General features: G+C 38.7%; 1 protein-coding gene across 7 annotated transcripts in view; it reads left to right on the forward strand.

Annotated features, from left to right (window-relative positions):
* ATP8B4 (ATPase phospholipid transporting 8B4 (putative)) overlaps nucleotides 1-17,265 on the forward strand; it is a 256,893-nt gene that overhangs the window by 176,264 nt on the left and 63,364 nt on the right. For all 7 annotated transcript variants that reach the window (XR_007133091.1, XM_047766387.1, XM_047766390.1 and 4 more), the window contains 4 exons: nucleotides 10,504-10,619; nucleotides 13,752-13,916; nucleotides 14,914-15,025; nucleotides 16,774-16,879. Coding sequence is in view for 6 of the 7 variants with exons in the window: in XM_047766387.1 (XP_047622343.1) it covers nucleotides 10,504-10,619; nucleotides 13,752-13,916; nucleotides 14,914-15,025; nucleotides 16,774-16,879 (499 nt within the window). In the remaining variant the exon portion in view is untranslated. The remainder of the gene's footprint in view (nucleotides 1-10,503; nucleotides 10,620-13,751; nucleotides 13,917-14,913; nucleotides 15,026-16,773; nucleotides 16,880-17,265) is intronic.

Here is a 17,265-nt window from a genome sequence, read left to right on the forward strand (position 1 = left end):
CATTTTTTTTTCTCTTAATTCCAAGTGCCACTGCTTTAGTTAAGGCTCTGGTCACCACTTGCTCATATTATTGAAATATCTTTAAAACCATTCTCCTTTGAAATAATCCTCTATGCTGACACCAGCATATATATATATTTTTAAACATTGACTCAATTTTCGTATCACCAACTTAAGAAACGCTTCTGGCTTCCTAGAATTTAAAGAATGTCCTTAGCATAACATTGAAGATTATTTGCAATCTGATGTCAAGCTGCTTTTTTTCCACTTATTAAAACTGTGCTCCAGCCTCACTAGACCTCACCATTCTTGGCATGCATTGTGTACTTTCATACTGTTTGCATGTACTGTTTCCTCAACCTGGACTTCTTTTCTACACTGCTCATCTTGGAAAACTACTCATCTGGTAATGTCTGATTCAAATATCACCTCAATTCTTTTCCTCCTCTCCAAATAACCATATTCTCCTTTTTTCCCCAGAGCACCCTGTTCATAGCACCGGTTTGATTCCAATCCTGTGGTATGCATGAATTTTCCAACTGTTAGCATGGTGCTCCCTGGAGGCAGGGGCTGTGCTTTAGTCTTCTTAAACTACTTGGGGCCAAGCACAGAGGTCAGCACACAGCAAGTTCTGGTTCTCTATGGATGTCCATGAAACAAAATTTCACACAATACTTTGTAACTTGCAGATATCCTGTTCATCATTTTAAATCAGTTTTTACTCTGAAAAATGTGTGTGTTTGTGTGATGGTAGGGGTTTTGGTCTCTACAGAAACTAGCCCTGGGAGATTACTCTCAGCAGGTAAAATCAAACATCATCGGAGGATGTTTACTTTTATTTTTTTGACAACAGGCTGTAGGCAGTCATCATCAGCACTGCTGATGAGTGCATATGCTACTTGAGGTGTTGGCCTAAGGTTGTATCAGCAGGAGTTTTCTTCTATTTACAGCTTCAGGGGAAGTGTTATTGATGTTGGGTTGGCCCCAAACTTGCTTCTCTTTGCTCTGAGGGTGTTGACAAAACCTTAGATTGCTACACAGGGAGACTTCTGGCTTTTCCCCAGTGTTGGTCACCATTACAGGCTGTGGAGAAATCGCAGCTAACCACAAACATCAGATGTTTGCCTTAATGAATCCCATATGAAGAAAGGTAATGTTCCACCACAGAATGTGTGGAGGCTTGGGGCTTCATTTCAGTTCTGTTTGGTTTTTAATCAGGAGGAATTTAAAAAAGAGACTCCAGTAGTGTAGCCAAGTCTCTATTTGATAACAGGGTAAAAAGCAATACTAGTCTCATGATTGTCACGTGGCTTGGTGGGGACAACACCCTAATATGAAGGCTGCTGCTGCTTCTCCTAGGTGTTCTCTTCCTTCAGGCTTTTTTTGGACAATCATTCATTGGATCATGACTGTATAGTTTCAGTACCAGTGGTTCTTGGATTCTGGGGCAAGAACCCTGATTTAATTCAGAGAGGTATCTAAATTAAAAGTAGATTTCCATAAAGAATTTTGTCAGAAGGCATAGAATCTACTATATTGATAAACATGTGACTCTAATAATATAGTTTTAGAAGGGTTAATGCTACTAATTACATAAAGAAAAACAGAAAATTCAAAGATAGTTATTAATAGGAGCAAGTGGCAGATTATCATTAAGGAAGAATAAATCACTATAGCCATTTGAAAAACCCTTACAAGATGTTTAAAGATTTCTCAATCCTAAACTTTTTAAAGGTTATCAAAGTACAAAACCCACTGACATATGATATGCATTCCTCTGTATGTGGATATATAAACAGCCATTCAGTTGAGATAAGAAGTAGAATTATTCATCACTCTTAACAGTGTTGCCATTGTATTTTTTCTAACAGCATAAACTTAGAAATTACTTCTGAGTTTTTTCTTTCCTTTATATGACAAAGGCATAGCTGCTGCCTTTAATGAATTTTGCATAATTACAATTCAACTCAATCAAGCAAATATTAGTTAAGTACCTACCATGTTCCAGGAATTTGAAGCTAAAGGAGAATGCGGAATTGAAAAACGTACTATGTGGTGGCATCCAGGAGAAGACGGTGAAACAGTATAGTAAATAAGCTGAAAAGGGGCAGATCTTTTCTTTTTTTTACTTTTTTAAAAATTACTCAAATGAATTTATCACAGCTGTACTTGTATAATGATCATAACAATCTGATTTCACAGGATTTCCATCCCACAACCAAAGCACATCCCCCCCCCCCGCCAAACTGTCTCCTCTGGAGACCATAAGTTGTTCAATATCTGTGAGTCAGCATCTGTTCTGCAAGGAAGTTCAGTCTGTCCTTTTTTCAGATTCCACATGTCAGTGAAAGCATTTGATGTTGGTGTCTCATCGTATGGCTGACTTCCCTTAGCATGATAATTTCTAGGTCCATCCATGTTGGTAAGAAGAATGCTGGTATTTCATTGCTTTTAATGGCTGAGTAATATCCCATTGTGTATATGTACCACTTCTTCTGGATGCACTCCTCTGTCGAGGGACATTTAGGTTGTTTCCATGTCTTGGCTGTTGTAAATAGTGCTGCAATGAACACTGGAGTACATGTGTCTTTGCGAGTCGTGGTTTTCTCTGGATAGAAGCCCAGGAGTGGGATTCCTGGATCAAATGGTAGTTCTGTTTTGAGTTTTCTGAGGAATCTCCATACTGCTTTCCACAGTGGTTGCACCAATTTACAATCCCACTAACAGTGTACTAGGGTTCCTTTTTCTCCACACCCTCTCCAGCACTTACTGTTTGTAGACCTTTTGATGATGGCCATTCTGGCTGGTGTAAGGTGGGACCTCAGAGTGGTTTTGATTTGCATTTCTCTGATAATGAGTGATGCTGAACATCTTTTCATGTGTTTTGGGGCCATCCATATGTCTTCTTTGGAGAATTGTCTGTTTAGATCTTCTGTCCATTTTTGGATGGGGTTGTTTGTTTGTTTGGTATGGAGCTGCAGAAGGTGTTTGTAAGTTTTGGAGGTGAATCCCTTGTCAGTTGATTCACTTGCAAAGATTTTCTCCCATTCTGTGGGTTGTCTTTTCGTGTTGTTTAGGGTCTCCTTTGCTGTGCAGAGACTTTGAAGTTTGCTTAGGTCCCATTTGTTTACTTTTGTTTTTATTGTGAGTACTCTGAGAGGTGGATCCGAGAAGATGTTGCTGTCGTTTATGTCAGAGAGTGTTTGGCCTATGTTTTTGTCTAAGAGTTTGATAGTGTCTGGTCTTATATCTAGGTCTTTAATCCATTTGGAGTTTATTTTTGTGTGTGGTGTTAGGGGGTGTTCTAATTTCATTCTTTTCCATGTGGCTGTCCAGTTTCCCCAGCACCGCTTATTGAACAAATTGTCCTTTCTCTATTGTATATCCTTGCCTCCTTTGTGATAGATGAGTTGGCTTTAGGTGCGTGGGTTTAATTCTGGCCTTTCTATCCTGTTCCACTGATCTCTATGTCTGTCTTTGTGCCAGTACCAAACAGTTTTGATGATTGTTGCTTTGTAGTATAGTCTGAAGTCCGGGAGCCTGATTCCTCCAGCTCCATTTTTCTATTCCAGGATGTCTTTGGCCATTCTGGGTCTTTTGTGCTTCCAAAAAAACTTTAAAATATTTTGTTCAAGTCCTGTGAAAAGTGTCCTTGGTAATTGGATAGGGATAGCATGGAATCTGTCGATTGCCTTGGATAGTATAGTCATTTTGACAATACTGACTCTTCCAGTCCACGAGCATGGTATGTCTTTCCATCTATTTGTGTCATCTTTGATTTCTTTCATCAGTGGCTTGTAGTTTTCAGAGACAGGTCTTTTGTCTCTTTAGGTAGGTTTACTCCTAGGTATTTTTATTCTTTTGGATGTGATGGTAAACGGGATTGCCTCCCTAATTTCCTTTTCTGCTTTTTCATTGTTAGTATATAGAAACGCTGTTGATTTCTGAGTATTGATTTTGCATCCTGCAACTTTGCCAAATTCGTGGATGAGCTGTAACAGTTTTCTGGTAGAGTCTTTAGGGTTCCCTAGGTATAGTATCATGTCATCTGCAAATAGTGATAGTCTTACTTCTTCCTTTCCAATTTGGATTCCTTTTATTTCTTTTACTTCTCTGATTGCTGTGGCTAGGACTTCCAGAACTATCTTGAAGAGTAGTGGTGAGAGTGGACATGCTTGTCTTGTTCCTGATCTCAGCGGGAATTCTTTCAGCTTTTCACTGTTGAGAATGATGTTTGCTGTGGGTTTGTCATATATGGCCTTTATCATGTTGAGGTAGGTTCCCTCTATTCCCACTTTCTGAAGGGTTTTTTTCAGAAATGGGTGTTTAGATTTTGTCAAAGGCTTTTTCTGTGTCTATTGAGAGGATCATGTGGTTTTTATGCTTCAGTTTGTTAATGTGGTGTATCACACTGATTGATTTGCGGCTGTTGAAGAACGCTTGCATCCCTGGGATAAATCCCACTTGATCATGATGTACAATCCTTTTAATGTATTGTTGGATGCGGTTTGCTAGTATTTTGTTGAGGATTTTTGCATCGATGTTCATCAGTGAAATTAGCCTGCAGTTTTCTTTTTCTGTGGTATCTTTGTCTGGTTTTGGTACCAGGGTGATGGTGGCCTCATAGAATGAGTTTGGGAGAATCCCTTCCTCTGCAATCTTTTGAAATAGTTTCAGAAGGATAGGTGTTAGCTCTTCTCTAAATGTTTGATAGAATTCACCTGTGAAGCCACCTGGTCCTGGACTTTTGTTTGTTGGAAGATTTTTAATCACAGTTTCAATTTCAGTTCTTGTGATGGGTCCATTCATCTTTTCTATTTCATCTTGGGTTAGTCTTGGAAGATTGTACTTTTCTAAGACTTTGTCCATTTCTTCTAGGTTTTCTGTTTTATTGGCATACAGTTGCATATAGTAGTCCCTATGATCCTTTGTATTTCTGTGATGTCCGTTGTTACTTCTCCTTTTTCATTTCTAATTTTATTGATTTGAGTCCTCTGTCTTTTTTGCTTGCTAAGTCTGGCTAGGGGTTTATCAATTTTGTTGATCTTTTCAAAGAACCAGCTTTTCGTTTCATGGATCTTTTCTATGGTTTTCTTTGTTCGTATTTCATTGATTTCTGCTCCAATATTTATGATTTCTCTCCTTGTACTAACTTTAGGTCTTGTCTGTTCTTCTTTCTCAAGCTGCTTTAGATGTAAAGTTAGCTTGTTTATTTGGGCTTTTTCTTGTTTCCTGAGGTGGGCTTGTATTGCTATATACTTTCCTCTTAGAATGGCTTTTGCTGCATCCCATAGGTTTTGGAGTGTCGTATCTTTGTTGTCATTTGCTGCTAGGTGTTTTTTAATTTCCTCTTTGATTTCTTCAGTGATCCATTGGTTGTTTAGTAGCATGTTGTTGAGTCTCCACGTGTTTGTGTTTTGGCAGTTTTTTTCTTGTTGTTGATTTCCAGTTATATAGCGTTGTGGTTGGAAAAGATGCTTGATATGATTTCAAATTTCTTAAGGTTACAGAGGCTTGATTTGTAGCCCAGGATATGGTCAATCTTAGAGAATGTTCCATGTGCACTTGAGAAGAATGTGTATTCTATTGCTTTTGGATGGAATGTCCTATAAATATCTATTAAGTCCATCTGGTCTAATGCATCATTCAGGGCCTGTGTTTCCTTAGTGATTTTCTGTCTGGATGATCTGTCCATTGCTGTAAGTGGGTGTTAAAGTGCCCCACTATGATTGTGTTATTGTCGATTTCTCCTTTTAAGGTTGTTAGCGGTTGCCTTATATATTGTGGTGAACCTATGTTGGGTGTGTAGATATTTAAAATTGTTCTATCTTCTTCTTGGATTGATCCTTTGATCATTATGTAGTGACCTTCCTTGTGCCTTAAAATATCTTTCATTTTAAAGTCTATTTTGTCTATAATGAGCTTTCTCTAGCTTTCTTTTGATTCCCGTTTGTATGGAATGTTTTCTTCCATCCTCTTACGTTCAATTTGAATGTGTCCCTAGAAGTGAAGTGGGTGTCATGAAGACAGCACATATATTTGGATCTTGTTTTTGTATCCATTCAGCCAGTCTATGTCTTTTGGTTGGGGCGTTTAGTCCATTCACATTTAAGGTAATTATTAATATGTATGTTCTTATTGCCATTTTATTAATTACTTTGGTTTTGTTTTTCTTGCTCCTTTTTCTTCCCTTCTTCTCTTGTTCTCTCTTCTTGTGGTTTGATGACTGTCTTTAGTGTTGTATTTAGTTGACTTTTCTTATTTGTGTGTGTATCAATTGTAGATTTTTGGTTTGTAGTTATTCTGAAGTTTTGATATAAATGTCTCTCTCTATATATTTGAAATTGTTTTACGTTGTTGGTTTCTTAATTGCAGGTGCATCTCTAGTGTCCTGCGTTTGTACCCACCTCTTGTCATAATTTCTGATTTTGGTGGCATAATTGCACGTGGATGATTTCATAACTTTACTGTATATATACCTTTACTGGTAAGCCTTGTCATTTGTGGTATTTTTGTTTCTGCTTGTGACCCTTTTCTTTTCTGCCTAGAGAAGTTCCTCTAATATTTGTTGTAAAGCTGGTTTAGTGGTGCTGAATTCTTTAAGCTTTTGCTTACCTGTGAAGCTTTTGATTTCTCCTTCAAATCTGAACGAGAGCCTTGCTGGGTAAAGTAATCTTGGTTGGAGGTTTTTTTCCTTTCATCATGTTAAGTATATCCTGCCACTCCCTTCTGGCCTGCAGAGTTTCTGTTGAAACATCTGCTGATAACCTTATTGGGGTTCCCTTGTATGTTTTCGTTTCTTTTCCCTTGCTGCTTTCGGTGTTTTCTCTTTGTCTTTAATTTTGGTCAGTTTGATTAGTATGTGTCTCCGGGTATTCCTCCTTGGGTTTATTTTATATGGTACTCGTTGCACTTCCTGGATTTGAGTGAGTGGTTCCTCTCCCATGTTAGCGAAGTTTTTGGCTATTATCTCTTGGAATATTTTTCTGTCCCCTTCTCTCTCTCTTCTCCTTCTGGCACCCCTATAATATGGATGTTGGTGTGTTTAACATTGTCCCAGAGTTCTCTGAGACTCTCTTCATTTGTTTTCAATCTTTTTTTCTCTTTTCTGTCCCACATCCGTGATTTCCACTTATCTGTCCTCCTCCTTGCTTATTCGCTCTTCTGCCTCCTGTATTCTGCTGTTGGTTGCCTCTAATGAGTTTTTTATTTCCGTTATTGTATTTTGCAATACAGTACTCTTCTTGTTTAAGTTTTATATCTTGTATCTCTTTGCTCAGTGTTTCCTGTAAGTTATCCATCTTTGCCTCCAGTTTATTTCCAACGTCTTGCACCATCTTCAGCATCAACAGTCTAAAGTGTTTTTCCTGGAGGCTGAGACTCTCCTGATGACTTAGCTGATTTTCTGGGTTTTTTTCTTTCTCCCTCATCTGAGTTATAGTTCTCTGTCTTTTCGTTTTTATAGGTTTTTGGTGTGGTGACCTTTTGACCGATAATAGAGTTGTAGCCTCTCTTACTTCTGGTGTCTGCCCCCCTGTGGCTGAAGTTGGTAAGGGGTCTTGCTGTAGGCTTCCTGATGGGAGGGACTAATGCCTGCCCCCTGGTAGGTGGAGCTGCTTCTAATCCCTCTGGTGGGTGGGGCTTAGTCTCCGGATGGGATTAGAGGCAGCTGTGTGCCTGGGGTGTCTTTAGGCAGCCTGTTTACTGAGGGGCAGGGCTGTGATCCCACCTGGGTTGTTGTTTGCCCTGGGGCTTCTCAGCACTGACTGATGGATGGGGCCAGATTTTCCCAAAATGGCCACCTCCAGAGAAAGGCATGCTGCTGAATATTCCCAAGAGCTTTGTTTCCAATGTCCTTCCCTCACAACAAGCCATGTTCACCCCTGTTTTCCCAGGGTGTCTCCCAAGTACTGCAGTCAAGTTTGACTCAGATTCCCATGGAGACTTTGCTTAGTCCTGGGACCCAGTGCACATGAAAGTCTGTGTGCACCTTTTAAGAATGGGGTCTCCATTTCCCCCAGTTCCATGGAGCTTCTGTGCACAAGCCCCACTGACTTTCAATGCCAGATGCTCTGGGGCTCTTTCTCTCTGTGCCAGATTCCCCACGTGAGAGTTTGATGTGGGACTCAGAACTCTCCCTCTTGTAGGTGAGTCTGTGTGAATTAGTTTCCAGTCTGTGGAGCTTCCCACCTGAGAGGTATGGGGTTGTTTATATCACAAAATTTCCCCTCCTACCTCTTTATGTGTCCTCCTCTTTTTCTTCTGGAGTAGGATATCTTTTTGAAGCTTTCTGGTCCATTTGGGTGAAGATTGCTCAGTCTTTAGTTGTGAATTTTGTTGTTTTTAGGAGTGAAGAAGTTGAGATCCAGTCCTTCTATTCCACCGTCTTAATCTCCCCTAAATTCTTAACTTCCAAAGAAATAGTAAAGAAAACAAAATTCTGAGTAAGGAGTACATCTGAGTAAAACCGGGACTAGACTACTGTTATCCAGCTTTTTCCTCCTAGAACTAAATTGAAAGGGGGGAAAAAAAAGATGGGAACTCTACGTCAGCATCAGAGATGGCAGAAGTGTACCAATAACATGCTATGAAATTAGTGGAATCTCTTTCAGCTGCCCCATAGCATGTGGAGTTCCAGGAACAGGGATTTTTTTTTAACAGCGAAATCTGCAGCATATGAAAGTTCCTGGGCTAGGGGTTGAATCAGAGCTGCAGTTACAAGCCTATACCACAGCAATGGCAACACTGGACCCAAGCCACATCTGTGACCTATGTTGCAGCTTGTGGCATCGCCAGATGAGTGAGGCCAGGGATCAAAACTGCATCCTCATGGACACTACGTCAGGTTCTTAACCTGCTGAGCCACAATGGAAACTCCAGAGGGCAGACCTTAATGGTCATTGTTTATACTTTGTTAAGGAGTCTAAACTTGATCTAAGGGCAGAAGAAAGCTGTGCAGGATTATAAGCAGTAGTGTGAAGAAGATTTTGGCTGTGTTACAGAGGAGTTTAGAGAGAAGCAGGACTTGAATGAGGAAGGCCATGTAGGTTAATGTGATACTCTGGCAAGAGAGAAGGTGGCAGAACCTACTCAGTGGGGTAAGGATCCAGTGTTGCAATGAACTGTGGTGTAGGTCGCAGATGGGGCTTGGATCCTGCTTTGCTGTGGCTGTGGTGTAGGCCGGCAGCTGTAGCTCCAATTTGAGCTCTAGCCTGGGAACTTCCATATGCTGCAGGTGTGGCCCTAAAAAGGAAAAATAAATAAATAAATAAATAAATAAATAAATAAATAAATAGATTAGATGGAAAATAATTTATTGTACTCTGGCGTGTATATTCCTGTAAAACAAGTTCTATTTATTTTTTTATTTTTTTCATTTTATGTGGTTTACAGTGTTCTGTCAATTTTCTACCATACAGCATGGTGACCAGTTACACATACAAGTATACAATCTTATAAATCAAGTTCTAAACTTTCTATCCTATTAACTAATAGTAGTCAATATTTATGTCATTTGTTTGGGGGCATTCTGTTTTTAGAGAAAAGGCATAATTGAGTGAAAAGTACATGTTAATCTTTGACTTGATCATGCTTGTGAGTGAGGTCAGTGTTCAGAACATAAAGCTGTGATACAGACAGTTGTATCACAATTGTAAATTGTAGGCAGTTCCTAGAAAGACGTCTGTTGCTATGTCTTACATTCACTCATTGACTCATTTATTCATTCAACAAATAATTAGATGCCTGGTATGTGCTAAGTTGTAAAACCAAGCCTATAGAGGTAGCCCAGTATTGTGTGGCTTAAAGAAAGATTTGCCTGACAGCACTCTGGACAGCTGGCAGAAGGCTCAAGGATTGGAGATAAGGGATTGGACTCTAGTCAAGGCTGTCCATTCCCAAACCTGTGGGCAGGTTAAAAACATAGCCCTGCTAATACAGATTTACAGTGGGAAGAATACTGTAATTTTAACTTTGAAAGCCCCCTGTGCTTGCAGCCAGGATTATGATCTAAGAATGAAAGGGCTTTTCCAAGGAGTAAAGCAGGTAAAGAAATATGTCAGTAGGGGCTGAGAACTAAAACATAAACCATGGCTTTGAATTCTATATGGAGATCATTTGGCATTACACTGATAGCTGATTCCTACAGTCGGTCTTGAATTTCATACCAGGGGACAGGCAAACAAAGTTCTCAATTCTGTTAAATAAACAGAAGGCTTTATTTCAGTACATCAGCCTTTCAGAAATAGTAGGCAAGGAAAATAGGAAGGTTCTATGCATCAGAACAAAAACACCTATCCCTAGATGCAATATTTCTAAGTTAATAAAACACAGGTAAAGCCAGGTTACTTAGATATTGAGTTTCTAACTAAAGGTACTGAATATTTTACCACTGGCTAAAACATTATACTTAATTTCAAAATGCCTGACTGGAGTCCAGGGAGAGTCTAATTTTGATGGATTTCATTGATTATAACCTACTTTCCAAACTTTTTTTCTTTTCAGTGCGAAACCCAGAAGGGCAGATAAAGCTTTATTCCAAAGGAGCAGACACTATTCTGTTTGAAAGACTTCATCCATCCAATGAGGACCTTCTGACTTTGACGTCAGACCACCTCAGTGTAAGTGCCTCTGTCTCAGGGTTAGTGCAGCGGCCCTTTGGCTGCTTCCTATGGTTAGGTCTTTTTTTTTTTTTTTTTAAATATCAGCTAAATGATCTGACTTCTGAAATGGAAACCATGTGGCGAACGGTTCTACAGCAAACTATGTCAATAAATGTTTAGAAACTGGCAATTGAACCCACTCCTTGCCCTCCTGAGAGTCTGGTCAGTCTCATCACAGGTGGATTAATGCACAGCAACTGAAAAGTAGCCATCAAGTGTGAGCTCCTGAACTTGGGTCAGGAGAAGGCTCATGACACCAGAGGAAACCTGCTTTAACCTCCATACAGTTTGGGGCTGGGTGGCTGGACTAGTTTAGGGAAGAGCAATAGGAGAGTTTCTTTCCCTGCGTCCTGATGTGTTGGATACCAATGGAATCTCCAGGGAACCTCCAAGGAATTGTTTAGGGTAATGTTTGTATAGTGAGGAAAATAATCTCTGTAGTCAACTTTCTCCTCTGAGGGTCCTTTTATTCAAGTTATAAACTGCGACTACTAATGTTCCCTAGGTTGAAGCTACAAAATGTGTACATCCTGAGACTATGCTTAGTTTCTTTCCAAAAACTTTTTAAAGGGAGTGGGGATGATCTTTGGCACCCCCTTTTATTACTATTCTGCAAAAAGGTGTATGAATTAATACAAACATTATATGACTTAAACCTGAGACTCAAGGGCCCCCATAGTATTTGTTTGAGGGTCTGTTTAGCCCAATACGAAATTTAAAGGCAACTGGTTGAAACTCTTATTTCTTCCTTGGTGTCTCACCTTTCAAAAAATTATTGAGGGTTAATTTTCTTTGTCAAGCCCTATATTTAATACAAAACATTCCCCAAATCTTTAAAAAACAAACAAACAAATAAATAAAAACCTCTGACTTTAAAGAATCGTGGCTTGGTAATATTGGTTACAAACATAGCTATTTTTTTTTGTCTTTCCAATTCTTTTAATCTCTTCCAGAAAGCCAGCATGGTCTTTTTGATTTTTTTTTTTATGAAAACAACATTGGAATCATAAGTATTTGATTTTGCCATTGCTCAAACACCAAAGTCTTAGATTTTCATACTAAAGTATGGGAAGCATAATTTGATCATTTTACATTTCCATGCAAAAAATTTTTTTTCAGATAGTATCAGTTTGACATGCTTTTGCTTCCTTAACTTTATTGTCTTGAATTCTAAATTCTGAAATTTTAAAGTAATGTTTAGTTTTTAATTTTTGAATTGTTTAATGATAGAAAAAACCTTGCTCAAGTGTTCATTTAGGATTCAACTTGTGTTTAATGCACTAATTAAATAACTTAAATCATCTGTCCCCTTTTGTAGTGTCATCTTAGAATTGATTCACTGCTGTGCAGAACAGAGAAGAAGGCACTGGTAATACCCAGTGGGGACACAAGTTAAAGGGAAAGAAGTGTTTGTGCAAATTAAGAGGACAAAAGATCGTTAAAAGGCAGTAACTAGATTTTCAGATCAGTAGGGAGCCTAGTGGTGGTCTTGGAAGGAAGGGCTTATAAAATGTGATTGCGATGTCCAAAGAACTACCAACTGCCTATGAGATAAATGTAGATACTTTTTCTCATGGTCTCTCTGGCCCAAACTACATCATGGCATCATACACTGATTTTCTTTCCATTTACCTAATTAGGGTGTGTCAGTTTATTTGTGTCTGAATGCAAACCTATGTCGGTCCCATAAGCCAGAACACAGCAGAGAAAACATAGTCAGTGGCAATGCCCAAAGGAGCAGAAATGGCAGTAAAAATGCTCACAGTGTAGAGGCCTGTAAAATGACCACCAGAGGCCTCAGCAAAGTGGGAGGTTTTAGCATTTCCCCAAGCATTCAACATGTATTTCTAGCTATTGTGGCTGTGTGAAACACTGAGCAAACACCAGTCTCCTATTTTTATTTATTTATTCATTTCTTTTCCTATCAGAAGGCTAAAGCTCCAGGATAAATCTTCTTCATGCTAAAGGAAGAGTATGATCTACCAATCAATTTGATCTATGAGGAAATACCAACTCCTTAGAAAATAGTTTCTAAAAAAATAATTTTTTTTTTAAAAACTGTCTTGACTTGGTGGTCTTTTTAAAATTTCAAATAATTTTATTATTAAGATTAGACTTTAATGCAGCAAAAATTGTTTTCATACATTTATGACTTTTTTTTAGGGCCACAGCTATGGCATATGGAAGTTCCTGGGCTAGGGGTCGAATTATAGCCATGGCAATGTGGAATCTGAGCTGCATCTATGACCAGTGCTGTAGCTTGAGGCAGTACCCACTGAGCGAAGACAGGGATCAAACAGGCATCCTCATGGACACTATGTCAGGTTCTTAACTTGGTGAGCCACAGTGGGTACTCCAAATTTTTTTTTTTAATTATAGAAGTTCTAGAATGAAAAGTAAAAGTCAGCCTTCACCTCTAGTACTACTTCCCAGAAGCAAACATACTAACTTTTCTGCCTTTCTCTCTCTTTCCCTATAGCTTTAATTAATATCCTTAAACTTCTATTCTAACATCTATGTATTCATCTATTTTATTGACTTTTAACTTTTTATTATTATGGACATTTTCAAACATAAACAAAAGTAGGAAGTTATCTTTATATGTGACTGCATTATTAAGGGGAAGGAGACAAGACTTTGGTGAGATGTCATGCTGTAGCCCCTAGGGAGAGCCTCCTACCTTTTATTTGAGGGCTATGGGCCATGAAGAAGGCTGGGTCCCTCTCATTGCCAGTAGTGCTCCCATCAGGCAGAGGATAGGTCAGAAACCAATATAATGCTTCAAATGTTTATTTCAGGTCATGGGCAGCATTGATCACCTCTCAACCATAACACTTCAGTGGGCATTTCAGCAGTCTTTAGGGGAAATGATAGGTTCCTTGAATGTTTCAACCACATAGAAATAAAATACAAAATAAAAATATCATTTCCCATTTCCAAGGGGATTAAAAATTTGGAGGTCAGGATGACTAAATAGCACTCTCAGGATAAAATGAATTTGAGTGCAGAACTTATTAGCCTTTGTTGTTGCTGTCAGTGCTGTGATTATGGTTTTGAGATGGTTCCTAAGTCTATGTCTGTCCCTGGCAGGAATTTGCAGGAGAAGGCCTTCGAACCTTGGCCATAGCATGCAGAGATCTGGGTGACACGTACTTCAGAGAGTGGCATAAGAGGCTTGAAGATGCAAATGCTGCCACAGATGAGGAGGATGAACTGATAGCAGGGCTGTATGAAGAAATTGAAAGGGATTTGATGGTATGAGTTTGGAAGCATGATGGTTTGTGTTTACAGAAGGGATAGTGTGTGTTTGGAGGTCTAGCATGGGAATAATCCATTGGCTAAATCATTGTGCACACAGCAGATGTTAGTCTTTCAAACATTGAATCATGCTTTATATGTTGGCTTTGAGTTTGCCATATGTGGCCAGAGGGTTATTTCTATTAGCTGTAGCTTATGCAATGGGAAGTCCTCCAAGGGCAGAAGATAGTAGACTCCCTATTCTTTGTCAACCTCTGGTATTACATGTTTTGTTTGATGTTATATTTTTTTCCCTCCATGCTTTATGACTGCCTTTTTAGAGCAGGAACACTTGCCATGAAGAGTGGGGCTGTGGCTCAGCGCCATCCTAGACCCATGAGATTCTGATGATATTTGTACTGTCCAGAGTGTGATCTATTGTAGAAACTATTTCTAGATCTTAGAAATCTTCCCCGAGGCCTCAGTGGCCAGGATGCTGCTTAACTGTTGTGAGGTACCAGGGAGAACACCTTGTTCATCTTTGGATGAAATATTGTACAAAAGCCTTCAGTTTTTAGTTTATGGCATCTGACATTTTGTTAATTCAAGAGAATGGCTCTACTTTTTTTGTGGTCCTCACTCTGAGATGAGGGCTCTCCTTTGTATTCTTCCATGCTGGTATAAAGCAACTAGGGAATCCTTAAGTCTCCCCAAATGGCTTCTGATCATTTATGGTAATATGTTATCTGAGCATATAAGACCATTTATGTAAATTCTAACTTCAGCATCTCTGCATTAATAGGTATGCCTATCAGTTGCCTTGATTTGGGAACCTCCTTCTGGGGTCCTTTCCAACCTAACCCTAACACAGTAGGATGCTTGCTATATCAGTGCATCATAATTTCCATCTTCAGTTCATGTTTCTCTACCTCTAAACCCTGATTGAAAGCTACAGATGTTATGGATGTTGTTTGCATGCATTAACATAAGGTATTCTCTATTTTTTTCAATGAAGCTACTAGGTGCCACTGCTATAGAAGATAAGTTACAAGAGGGTGTTACTGAAACAATTACAAGTTTAAATCTAGCCAATATTAAGATCTGGGTCCTAACAGGAGACAAACAAGGTAATTTGAAAATAGATTATGGTGCTTTGAAAAGTTGGGGGGGTGATAAATTCTATGATAAAATTTTAATTAACCAGAAAGCTTAATTAATGAGACGGTTGCCCAGTCCTCCACATAGGAAAGAGGTGCAATACAAAAAGAAAAACTAATGTATTTCAAGAGTTTACTATTTAAAAACAAATAAAACCAAACAAAATATCACCTTTAGTATACCCTGGGGTCAATTGAGTTTCAGTTCAACTGCTCTTAAATATAATAGTTACGCCCAGAGGCAACAAGGGTATTAAAAATGTTTAACTATTGGTTTATGTGTGCCTTGATCATAATTAAGACTGGGAGTGGCATGGCTCCAAAGCAGAGCATTGGAGACCTTAGCCTTACTTTAGTTTCTAGATAGTAGGAGGTTTGGGAATCTTAGAGGAGGTATAGGTTTTTGAGAGGCTGAAGGAAGAAGCACTTTATCACCTAGTATGGCAACATTTTGGTATTTTAAAAACTGTAGTTGACCCACTGCAATCTGGCTGAATTCTAGGACTGCCCAGGCAGTTGTACAAGGAGAGCTGACCCACTTTCAGGCATGACAAAATGCCAAGTCATCAGAGAAGGAGTCTTTATGTTCAGAACTGTGTTTCCTAAGTAAGGAAAAGGGATCAATACATTTTTTAATCTATTGCTAATAGTAATTGTCAAAACAAAAATGATTTTATGCTCAGCCATCAGTAGACCAGAAATATTCAGTTAGTTGGCACACATGCTTTTAAGATTCTATCTACCTGTTAGATAGTGTTTTTAAGAACACTGGAGGATTTGCAAGTATGATCAATCAGTTTTGTGTATGTTCACTCAAATCACTGATTACAAAAATAAACAACAGAGTTGAGCTCTGTGGTGTGTTATTAGAGACTTCCTAGAGTTTGATGTTGATCAATTCATTACGAATATCCACAAATTTACCAGTATTTAGCTTCAATTTCTATGATTTCTACAAAGGATATGCTGAGATTTTATCAGTTGTCTTCCTTGACTTAGGACAAATCTAATGACTCCATAGAATTAACTAAAGTCTAAAGACTCAATAAAATTAGAATCTAATGACTGTATTGAAGGTGGAAGAGCAACCTAACTATCCTAGGCTCCATTTCTACAAAATCAGAGAAAGCACTGGTCAATATCATGTTAAGTCTCTAGGTATATGGTAGCAGCAATCCTGGTTTGTTTTCAAAGTGAATAGTCAAATTCCACATTTCTGTCCACCTACTGGGAATTTGGTAATGTTGTCTATGGGAAAAATTAAAATTTTTATAAGAGTATTTTTGCTGTTCAGCTGGACATTTTATGAGTTTGTCTCAGTTTGTCTATTATATCAGATTGAATAATATCTAAGTTTAGTATTTCAGCTCTCCAATGGCAGTATTTGGGACTTATGGTAAAAATTTTTTGAATGCACTCATTTCACTGTATCACAGATCTTGGAGTATTTTCATAAGTACTCATTTTGGGATTTAATTTTTTTTTTACAAGACTAGATGAGAATGCTGAGGATTCATAGATGTTGCTCTTCCTCCATAGATTTAGCATATCTTTGAATTTGTTCTTGTGTTTTGTCACCTATCATGCACTCTCTGAAGTTAAGGAGGCCTGTAGGCTATAAGGAATGGCTATATAGAAATGGCCTCAAAACTTTTATGAAAAAGGTACTTATGCTATTAGGTAATGTTCTAACTGAAGTGGGCTTTATTTCGTATCAGAAACTGCCATCAATATTGGATATGCCTGCAACATGCTGACTGATGACATGAATGAAGTGTTCATTATAGCAGGGAACACAGCCACAGAGGTCAGAGAAGAACTCAGGTAAGGAGGAAAGGAAGATATGATAGTTGAAATAGTGGATACTTCCATTTGAAGAAGAACATTTTAAAAGTCTGCCTGATAATTTCACTATAACTTTAAAAAGTGCTGCCTTAAGGCAATTTTTGCTTGCTGATGCTTGTAGCAGCTTCTCTAAGCTCAACCCATTTTGAGTCTGGCCAAAAGGCATAGAGGAAAACTGCTTGTTTTTGCTATGGTCTAGAGGGGTTGACCTTCCCTCAGCGGAACAGTGGAGGTGCTATGGGCTTCCTTAATGTGTCTCCATTATTAAGCTTTTCTTCCTGAACCCTGAAAAGAAAGGAAATCTTAACTGCCGGCACCACCAATTGATAGTTATGGATCAAATTTCCCAACTTCCTTTTCACTGT

This window comes from Phacochoerus africanus, chromosome 2 (genome assembly GCF_016906955.1).
Source record: "Phacochoerus africanus isolate WHEZ1 chromosome 2, ROS_Pafr_v1, whole genome shotgun sequence".
NCBI lineage: Eukaryota > Metazoa > Chordata > Mammalia > Artiodactyla > Suidae > Phacochoerus > Phacochoerus africanus.